The sequence below is a fragment of the Arabidopsis lyrata genome (assembly GCF_000004255.2).
Source record: "Arabidopsis lyrata subsp. lyrata unplaced genomic scaffold ARALYscaffold_1, whole genome shotgun sequence".
In the NCBI taxonomy this organism is placed as follows: Eukaryota; Viridiplantae; Streptophyta; class Magnoliopsida; order Brassicales; family Brassicaceae; genus Arabidopsis; species Arabidopsis lyrata.
Genome location: NW_003302555.1, coordinates 29,006,599 through 29,017,670, shown reverse-complemented (window position 1 = coordinate 29,017,670; position 11,072 = coordinate 29,006,599). Strand labels below are relative to the sequence as shown.

Sequence of the window (11,072 nt, the reverse complement as noted above, 5' to 3'; positions counted from 1 at the left end):
GTTATATATAAATTTGGCATTTTGCTTGGTATGGAATTCGTCAATGGCTGAACCAGCTTGTCGGAGGGAGATTCGTCTAGGAGACATGCTGTGAGTTTGGCGTTTCATCGGAGTGGGCTCGGAGAAGGTAACCGAATATTCCGGTGAAATAGCTCGATGCCTTTGTTCTCCCCGCAATTCAGTGGGTCTTGTATTCGCTGGAACTCCAGGTCGTCTTCGGCTTCTGGTCACCACCAGATTTCGATCTCGATGACAGTTTCCATAAACCTAATTTTTATACATTTTTATAATTGTGGACATTTGTATTAACGAGGCCTAACGGTTTATTAATGAAATTAGGTTTTAAAAACTATTTCATTTAATTTCTGATCGGATAAGATTAGTTATAAGTCCAAAACGACGAGTGTTTTTGGTAATAAAACAGAAAAAGCTCCAAAACCAATAAGTAGAATAACTTTTGAAGAATAACGACAATTCAGAAAAGGCGTTGAAACGAAACCTAATTCTCTCCCTTCTCTCTCTTAGCCATAGTTTAAGACTCCGCCGCTTCTTGAGTACGGCCAACGTCCAGTGGCTTTTTGCCCCGGCGTTGTGCCTCTTTAGTTTAATTTTCGTTTCTCTTTTCTTCCTTTGTAGATCTTCTCTCGGTGGTGTTTTCAGATTTGGATTTTTTGTGGCCTTCGTTTGGGTTTTCTTGCGGGTTATTTCGATCTGTGAGGTTGTGTTCTTTGTGGAAGCGGTCTAGCATTTCAGATCTGTGTGGTTTGTGGTTCCTGCGATGAGGATGGTGTCGGATCTGTTTGATCGACGGTGAGCTTTGTCTGTAATAGTGCCATTGTTTCTTGCTCTTCCCAACCCAGACCTTGTTCTCGCTCTTGTGCTTTTTGTTGTTTTGATGCCGCCGGCTTAGCTGATGTGAGGTCTCTCGTCAGTCTTCTTCATGCCTTTGTCTTTCCGTTGTCACTTCCTTGTGTTGTTTTAGCTAGCAGTCTCTCGTTTGGATCGTCTCTGTTCTTTGTGGAGGTTTTTTGTGTGAAGGATTGTGCATCGTTCTAGGTTTTCAAAATTGTCTTCTCTTTGGTGGAGGACGTTGTGGATGATTACCATTTCGGTCTGAGTGTCGTGCTTAATTTCATGATCCTTGTTCCTCGAGATGGTTAGGTTTTTCTCCTTGTCTTTGCATTTCCGAATCGGGTGTGTTTGGATTGCTTCTTTAAGACTTTTATCTAGGCGCTCCATGACGCTTCGTCTTCGCCGCATTCGGAAGTATCTTACGAGGTTCAGTTTTGGCCTTTTCTTGCCGGGTTATGAAGTCTTGGTTTCGAGAGCTCATCTCTCATCATGATAGGAGGAGGCAGTTGTTATAAATGGGTTGGCCGTGGGCAGCATTGGTAAATCTCATTCGCAGGTGTCTCAAAAGAAAAGGTCATGTTTTGTGCTTGGGCCTTGTGGTTTCTCTTCGGGTTTAAGTTTGTTTGCCTCTATTCTTAGTTTATGGTTTCGATCTCTTTCGTTTTGGCTTTGAAATTTCTGCTTTGTATTAGTGGTTGTGTTTCCCTTGCTTAAGGCTTAGTTTCCGGAGAATTTACGTTTTCCACCGGCTTAGTTTCCGGGGACTTTTATGTTGTCTGCCGGCTTAGTTTCCCTTGTTTGGACTTTGTATTCGACTTTGGTTCCACCTCAAGTTTCAATAATAAAATTTCAGATGACAGAAAAAAAAGAATAACAAACTTTCCATCATGTACTATTCTTCAACATATGCACACTTTTGGACACATACAGATATCTTAAAGTTTTTTTGTTGATCTGGAAAGAAGTTGGATCAATACAAATTATGCAATTACCTAATACACGTAAAACTTAATTATAACATGTTTGATCAGTCTGATCTATGAAAACAAACTATTGAAATCTAATTAAAATCCGCTATACAGTAAAACCTCTATAAATTAATAATGTTGGGACCATGATATTTTATTAATTTATAGTGATATTAATTTATCTATAAATTAATAAGTATTAATTTATAGCATAAATTAATATTTATTAATTTATAGAAAGTTTTGTTTCAATTGTGAAATTTTTTTTAAAAAAAATACGAGCTAAAACAACGTGATCTAAATAAAATTAATGTTTTGGATGTTATAAATTTTTATAGTCTTAGACTTAAACATTTAATATTTACGAAGAAAAAATAATTTCTTTTGACAATGAATAACAACGATTATAGAATTCACATATACAAACGATATACATAAATTAAAATCCACAAATAGTGACATCTATTGTTGTATTTTAAAAACCTATACAACTATTAAAACAAAAATTATGCATATTCAAATTTGAAAACTTACAAAAACTTTTAGCTATTTTTATGAAAACACTAAAACTATTATATATATATATATATATATAGCAAATTTACATGATTATTAATTTAATATATTATTGGGACTATATTTTTACATAGAGATTTTAAAAAACTTATTATCTTATTATCTTATCGAATTTGGTTAATTTTTACACTGGTCCGACTCAAAACCGGCAAAATTTATTAATTTATTATGTTTATTAATTTATCGAGTATTAATTTATAGAGGTTCTACTATATTAATTTTTTGAGTCATAAAAACTCGACAAGATATTCGTATCAAAATCGTTTATTTTTTGTCCGCTACAAGTCTACAACATCTTAGCTTCTTCTTCGTCTTCTTCTTTGTCTACAACATATTTAGTTATACTTATACCTACATTACATGATCACATAGCTATGTAGTTTGACTAGTTTCCAATGGGTTAAGGCATCGGTGAGTGCATGAGAATGACGAGACGTCGTGCATGCATGGTTGTAATGGGACATGGTATGCCCTTCGCTCTTTATTATCACATATACGTAAATTTATGACATAGTTTTACATCTGATATGTAGCTGTCTAATTGCTTTTGTTGATTGATAATAATTGATATGTTCACCAACTTCTTGCTTATACTGTCCACTTGAAAATTCTAAAAAATGAAGTTATATTTACCATATAATATTTTTTTGAATTGATTTGTTAGGTATTCAAAAGTTTAAGAATCAATTACAGATTGATCACTTTTTAGTGGTATTTATGGATTTGCCATTTTGTCTAAAGTTTTATCGATTTGTCATTTTTTCACGATATAAAAATACGATTTAACATGTATTTCACCCGTTATATATGAGTTTAGTCGGTTTCATTTGTTTTTATGGTTTAACATTTATTATAAAATATGTATTTAACAAAAACAAAATCATAAATATGAACATTTTAAAATGTTCAAAATGACAAGTCCGTAAATTTTTAACAAAAATGGTAAATCTGTAAATATCATAACGAAAATGTCAAATTCCCTAATAACCTTTTTGAACAATTTGTAATTTGCCCAAGCATCTGTGGTCTAGTGGTAGACGAGAAAGTTTTGGTGAAGGGTAAAACTCCCAGATCCGAGTTCGATTCTCCCTGGAAACAAAAAACACATTTGTTTGGGAAGTCTGTCAGTTGGGTTTTGACCTAATTGGTTTACATGATAGTCAGAAATGCAGGCGGCCTAACTACCCCCTAGCATTAGTCGAAAACATTCAAAACTCAAAACAGACATTATGATGGCCTTTCTGAGAAAAGTCCGCTTTAAAATACTTCAGTGCGTTTTTATTGGCGCTGAATAATTTAACCTCAACGCAAATATCGTATCATATGGGGTAACATAACATTTTATATGTTTAAAAATACACGTGAAATCAATATCTATTTATGTAACATTACCACTAAAATTCACTTTGCAAATATATAACCTTATGTGTCACAATTAACTGTATAGTGCTTTTTTCTAAATTTATTTCATTGTTAATTAGCTCTCTAAATTTTGTCGAACCGGAATCATAATGGATGCCAACAATTTTTAGCATACGCAGATTCTCTATACGCCACCGCCACACTTAAAAATGATTTTTTTTTTTTTCTTAAAAATGAATTTATGATGACTAACAAATAAAACTGACTATTTTTCTTTGGTTTGATCAGGGTCGGTGCAAAGGGTAAGCCACCGAAGCCACCGATTAGAGCCTCAAAATTTGAGGGCTTTTTTACCTAAAAATTTGTTAAGTTTTTTTATATACAATAATTTTTGTAGGGCTTTTTAAAAATATTGTGGACTTTTAGAGACAACTATAACATTCTTTTTAATAGTAAAAATCTAATTTAAAAGAATTTTTTTTTATAGACTTTAATTTTGATTAGGGCACCCAAATTTACCGGGCCGGCACTGGGTTTGATATGTTGAGTACGTAAATCTAATTAGGATCAATAGTTTAAAGAAACTATGATTAGTTATGACTTGTGGAAATTATAACTGATTATTTATGGTAATTCGTTTTGTTTTTTTTAACCATGTTGCTCCCTTTAAATAGGATTTTTTTCTGTTCATGGCTATGGATTATCCCTTTTTCTTTTCCTAATTGTTTTATACTTTAACAAAGTGTACTTATCAAAATAAAAATGTTTTAATAGCTTTATTAAGTGTGTCGTATCATACTGCTATGATGATTAGGCTATTACTAAACCTTTATTACTTATGTACATATACGATGAATTCATATTTGGATTCCAAGTTATATTAATTTAAGATGCATTAGTATAGGAATCGTTTGTTAAATTATTAGAGCATGATTATCAAGGGTTTCTTAATGTTGGCTCTTAGTAGTATTTAAGTATTAAATTTGTAAAAGTTATAGTTAAGAGATTGTATTTTTGTTTTAAGAGTTATGTGTGTTTAATGGTAAACTCTTAACATGTGGTTCTTAGAAAAAAAATATTAATATAAAATAAAAATTTATATTTATATAAAATTTAATAATTGTTGTAAATTTAAAAAATTAAAACATACATAAGATACAATTTATAACATAAATAACATAAAGTGCTAGGTATTGTAGCAAGGGTGCAAGAAGAGTGTGGACATGAAGAAGACCCAAGGTGTTTTGGTTTAACTAAGAACGAATTTAGCTTTCTTTGTAAACAATGGTGAATACTGAATCTCACGACTAAATTTTTAATGTGTAAGCTGATCTAAGATTTCAAATATTTTTATGGTTATTACAAGATGGCTGGTTTATGATCAGCTTGTACCGGATCTGAGACCAAAGTTCATCATTGTAAGAGTTATTCTCCTTCTCTTTTAAAGATTATTGGGCATGATACAAATCGGATCACCAACTCTTCTCTTTTAAAGATTATTGAGCATGATGAACAAACCGGAGAAAGCGAGAGAGAGAATTAGTCAAGATCATTCGCTGATGAATTACATGAAACTGATGATATATTCAGAATACAAATCTAAATACAAGATAGAGAGCTAAAGTACGAGAAGCAAAATATGAGAAAACAGTACAAGAAGCAAATTACGGAAAACAGACAGAGATTCTATAGAGACACTCAAAGGGATAGGGCGATCTATTTGATGTATTGAGAGAGCCACTTGAAGCCTTCACCATATCCCCATTTTTCTAACAATGATGCACATAAACATTAGATTAGATTAGGGAAAGAATAGCAAGTACAAGAACAATTATGTTGGAATTGCAATTTTACCACAATGGCTGTTTGTCAAAGCTCTTTTATTGGTAATATTCTATTAGTTAACAGAAATCTAGATTCTCTAAGGTTTCAACAGAAAAAATTACAAGCTATCAGTTCTCAACCTTAAAATATACAAAGGAAGAAGGAAAATTCGAATCAGACAACCTTTGCTATGTATTGCGATGAGATTGCATCAAAATGATCAAACTTTGGATACATACCACAATCAAAAAGGTTTAAAGATTGAAAGCCAATTAGAACCATTTGATGTTTATCAACTAAAATCAGGAATTTTAGGCAACGAGTTGAGTTCAATTGATCTTGGAGAAACAAACACTAGCACAAAAATCACAGTTTTCTAACAAAAGTAACAAAAAATCCTATAAACATAGTGGAAGACGAAAATGGAAGCTGAGACCCATATATAGACGCAAGATCATGTATAAAAGAGATCATAAGCATCATTGACGATCAGAAAAAGTGTACCTCTCAGAAGGATTAAGATCAGAGAAGCCATTCATTGTGATGAGACCCGAAGAAACACGGATCTGCGATTGCAAAACAAGAAGAAAACAAATGGTTTTGAGAGATTTGTGAAGAAGAAACAAACAACACACAATCATGCTTCTAATTAGCCAAATTATATAACTCGGAGATCTGGTGAACTTCTCCCCGATTTCGCAGCCCAACCTCACCGGATACAACCACCGAAGACGCCGTGGACAACCGGAGTCGGTGGAGATGATGGGCTAACGGAAGACCGACGGCCGGAGTTCACTCACATCGTCGATTCCTCCGATTCATCATCGATTTCCTGACGATGGATGCTCTGTTTCGCGTTTGAGAGAGAGAGAGAGAAAGAAAGGAAAAAACATGACACGTGGATGTCTCTTAACCTTAATTTTAGCTCTTAACTAAGGAACGTCTCTTAGTATTATACATGTTTTCTCATTTATTTTTGCTCTAAGATTTAGTTAAGAATTCTTTAAAGACTCACCGTTAATGGTGCTCTTAGTGCACACATGGTAGGTTAGTTTTCCAATATTAAAGAAAGCGTATGATGTATAGTTGTATACGAGATTTATCATGCGTACAAACAAAGGGTGTAATTTGGATATTTGAAAGATCAGAAAATTATCATGCGTAGAATCCAAATGTAATCTTAAAGTCGCAATTCGGACAAAAACAAGCCAATGAAATCCAGTAAACAATAGAAATTATATAAAACGTTTGTAAAAAAGAGAATCAAATTATTGGATACTCTTGTCCATGACATTTGAGACCATGTCTCTTTCACTCTTGTCCCCTATCTTATTGATGATCATAATTAGTATATTTAATAACATCAAATCAAATATATTCTACCTTTTTTTTTCTAAAGTTGCGTCAAGGAAAGTAAAAACAACAGAAGCATTGGTAACTTAATTCCAATTTGGCGGAGATTGTGTAAGTCCCGCTACTCGTTAATTAAAGGGTTCGTGAGATTAAAATGGGTCTATATTTGTTCACATATCAATTTAATGTTGTAATGTTGACAAAAAAAAAAAACACATATCAATGAAATCACCGCCATTAGAAATCTATATAGACATAACTCCATGTTGTTTTTGATTGGTCTGTATAATTCAAGAAAACAAAATTGATAAAAAGAAAAAATAAAAAAGATGAAAATAGAAAGCATAGTTTATGAATGGGTGGATCCCATCAGGTGACATGAAAAAAAAAAAAAATTCAACTTCCCTTTGCTGTCTAAATTGAAGACAGGTTAGAAAATCTGCCTTTTGCTTTTTTAATTTTCAACTCATCTTCAATAATTTTCTCTGGCGCTTCTTGATTTCAAAGTTGTATTTAATTTAGTAATTAACTAAATCAAAAATAAACTATAATCAAGAGCTGACCAAATCTAATTAGTAATACAAAACTCACAATTTACTACTAGTAAAACACTAATAAGAGTCTATAACATATCACCAAAACCAAGTAATTTATTATTATAATCATCTTGAAATTATACGATTACTGCTCAAGCGAGTTGTTTCGTAAACCGGAAGCTCTTCTCGATACCTATCGATCCCTATCGCCGACAAATTATCCAACTCGAACAAATCAGAGCTTGTGCAACTCAACGCATCATCGTTGTCGTCGTCTTCGCCGGAGATTTCAACGACGTCTTTATTCTTCTTCTGATAAGTTCTCAGAAGTTCTTTAGCTGCTTCTATTACGCGACGATTCTCTTCCATGACTCTGATCTCTAGAGTATCAAAGTTTTGATGATGATGACGAGTGGATTCATATTCACGTTCGTTGTTTCCGTACAATTTGTTCTTGTTGTACTTGGAGGAGGAGTCTTCGTCGAAGATGACGTTAACGGGACAAAACCGTACGGATCTTTTCGATTTTTCGCTAGACGATGGCGTTTTGCTCAAGCAAGATCTGGAGAATGATGATGCGGAGGAGCATGTGGTGGTTGATGACGCTGTGGCGGCGACGGTGGCAGAAGTGACGGTGGTGTTGATTTTGTTAAGCTTTTTAGTGTTCCCGGCGCCGGTGAATATGGAGTTAAGGAAAGTAGCGAGACGACCACCGGGAGAGATCGGTTGTTTAACTTTCTTCAAATCGCTATAAATCTTCAAAGCTTTAGATTTCGTTTTGAGAAAGCTTCCATGTTCTTGTTTACTGTTAAGTCGGTGGTTCTGTGGAGATCGTTCGAATCTCTCGACGGTGGTTCGAATCGGTTTAGGATGAGAAATCGCCGGCGAGGATTTTGATCGTCTGTAGAAAGAATCAGACTCTGAAGAAGAGAAACCGCTTGAGTCAGATGAGCTAGAGCTCGAATGTTTAAAGAAAACAGGTTCTATGGTTTTAATAAGATTCTTGGATCTGTTGAAATCGTTGGCGGTTCCGCGACGGTTAGCAGAAACGCGAGTCTCGTCACCGCGGTTCTGTTTGTTTTTCCTCATGGAGAGGTCGGAGGAGGAGTTGGTAGAGGAATCGTCGATGGAGCGGTAGATTTGGTCGAGGAGAGAGGAGGAGAAAGAAGGATGACGGTGGTCACGGCGGTTACGGAGACTGTGGTGGTCTATTGGTTTGTTATAGTTATCCCAAGGATCCATGGGAAGAAGAAGGAAGTGATGATTCTTTATAGAGGAAGAAGGGAATGATAATGTTGGGAATGTGGTGAAGAAGATGATGAGAATGATGAAGAGAGAGAGAAGAGGCACGCTTTGTTGTTTCTTCTGATTGCTTTGCTTTGAGAGAGATGAGAGTAGTGTGTGTGTATGAGGAAGAAGAAGAAGAAGAAGGATGAAGAAAGTGAAGGGGTCGTTGTCAGCCAAATAGTATTCGTTGCCACGTGTTATTTTATTTTCTTTTAGTTAAAATATTTAGGTGAAGGAATTTGGGTGCCAGACTAGAATTATAAAGTTATTGGCAACACTATTTTTTTTTTTTTTTATGTTCTGTCAGAACTCAGAACTATGTTTAATTCTTTAATTTGCTCAATATATGTAGCTTTGTGGGAAAATAATTTACTTTCCACATTTTTGTTTCCAGAAAAGTCAAAAGCACAAAAATAAAACATGTGCAATTTTAAGTAATTTTTAATTTTTTAGGTATACAGAAAAAAAAGATGTTGACGAAAAAATGTTTAATTAAGCGAAAAATGTTAAGAAAGTGTTAATATATACTCTCTCCGTTTCATAAAGAGTGTCGTTTTAAGGTTTTATTTTTGCTTCACAAAGAGTGTCGTTTTAGGTTTTCAATGCAAAATTTAATGATTTTTTATGTTTTATGACTATTAGTATTCTGCAGATTATTTTACTATTCGGCAGATTATGTTTAGGTATATAGTTAATGATGTTTTTGTTTAGAAAAAATAAAAAATTTAATGTTTTCTTAATCTGTGTGCAAAACTCTAAAATGACACTCTTTGTAAAACAGAGGGAGTATATATAAGCGAGAAATGTTAAGAAAGTGTTAACTAAGCGAGAAATTTTTTCGTGTTTTCTTGTATTTTTCTAATTAAAAAATGTTCATATTTATCACTACGTATTTCTCTTTTTTGTGTGTACAACTCACGAATAAATTAAGAAATTTAGATCCAAGTTAAGTAAGTAACACTAGTATAAACAACTAGTAATTACTTAAAAAATAAAATACAACTAGTTATTTAACTTGTTATAACTTAGTTATAGTTATAGTTTGGTTGCTTCCTATTTAAAAACATAATGACTTAATGTTTCTCTATTTTTGTAAGAGAAAAAAATCTTAATGGATGTTTATGTCTCTTGACAAGTCATTCTTTTTAAAATCAAGTAATCAACAAAGAACCAAACTAAACAAAAGTTGTACGTGTAATTTAATAACAAGAAAGAAACATAATTAAATTGTTGATTCATAACAGCAAATCCAATATTGATACTTGGGTCCATTACAGCTTTTCCTTTCTTAAATTTATATATTCGTACGTACTGTTGATTATTAAATACTGGAATTAGTAATTACACAACATTTACGAGTAATTCGATACATATTTGTAAAACTCAACGACATCAAAGTTACCATTGACATTACTTTTAAGAATTTTGGATTTCTGAACAAATTATATTTAGTCCTCGAACCTCTTTTCTGCTACAATTTTTTTCATGATATTGTATAGTAGTTGAAAGTTTGAAGTTAGCTCCAATAAACTATATGATTACATTACACATTTCAAAAAAGAATTGATGTACATTTTTTAAAAAAAGAAGTAGAAACTCTAGTATGTATTGCAGGCTGTGAATAATGTAGAAAATTGTAGGCTGTCTTGGATACAATCAAAACGGAAGCAATTTGTCAAACTTTGAAGAAAAAAGCTAGGGCAAAGGGACAAAAAAGTAAGAAAGAATAATTTAGAAACCCTAGGACTATTATAGATATAGGATTTGCTTTAAGATTTTACATAAGTGGGCAACGAAAAAATGTAAATGCTGTGATGTGAAACAAAAATGGGTAAAAGAAAGACTTTAGACTTTAGAGAATGAATAGTCAAGCAATGCGGCTAAGAGGCTCAATCACATAATTTGACCTAACACCAACACCCAAACACTTCTCATGAACAGAAATTATGTTGCAACCCACTACATTGCTACACCGTTTTATTGCAATGTTTACTTTTTTAAAAGTTCATTATTTATTATATTAATGTTGTCATTTAATATACATTTTTGTTTAGTACTACTGAAATAGATACTAAATTGACCATGAACACCGATTTTATTAAATAGTCCGGACATAAACATGATGAATCTAAACTAATCTATAAAATTTTGCAAAGAACTTGATATTTTGTCATTATCAATCGTTAACTATAGTCGAATTCACAGTGAAAAGACTCGAATATTAATTTGGTAATATTTCAACTACTTAACCACCATGGTTTAATTTGATATATATACATATTCATAATCTTGGATAATCAATTTTGCTGGATAT

The 11,072-nt window shown here is 32.9% G+C and overlaps 1 protein-coding gene and 1 long non-coding RNA gene across 2 annotated transcripts; both read right to left on the bottom strand.

Moving 5' to 3' along the window:
- Positions 1–5,297: 5,297 nt before the first annotated feature.
- Positions 5,298–6,238, bottom strand: LOC110225458. Its single transcript, XR_002329794.1, has 2 exons — positions 6,087–6,238; positions 5,298–5,527 (listed from the first exon to the last, which is right to left on the bottom strand). It is a non-coding gene; the product is annotated as an uncharacterized LOC110225458 (long non-coding RNA).
- A 986-nt stretch (positions 6,239–7,224) lies between these two features.
- On the bottom strand, positions 7,225–8,879 carry LOC9327857 (protein BIG GRAIN 1-like B). Its single transcript, XM_021015259.1, has one exon. It carries the CDS (start codon positions 8,711–8,713, stop codon positions 7,598–7,600), a length of 1,116 nt encoding a protein of 371 aa, XP_020870918.1. The 5' UTR covers positions 8,714–8,879; the 3' UTR covers positions 7,225–7,597.
- Between the last annotated feature and the right edge of the window lie 2,193 nt (positions 8,880–11,072).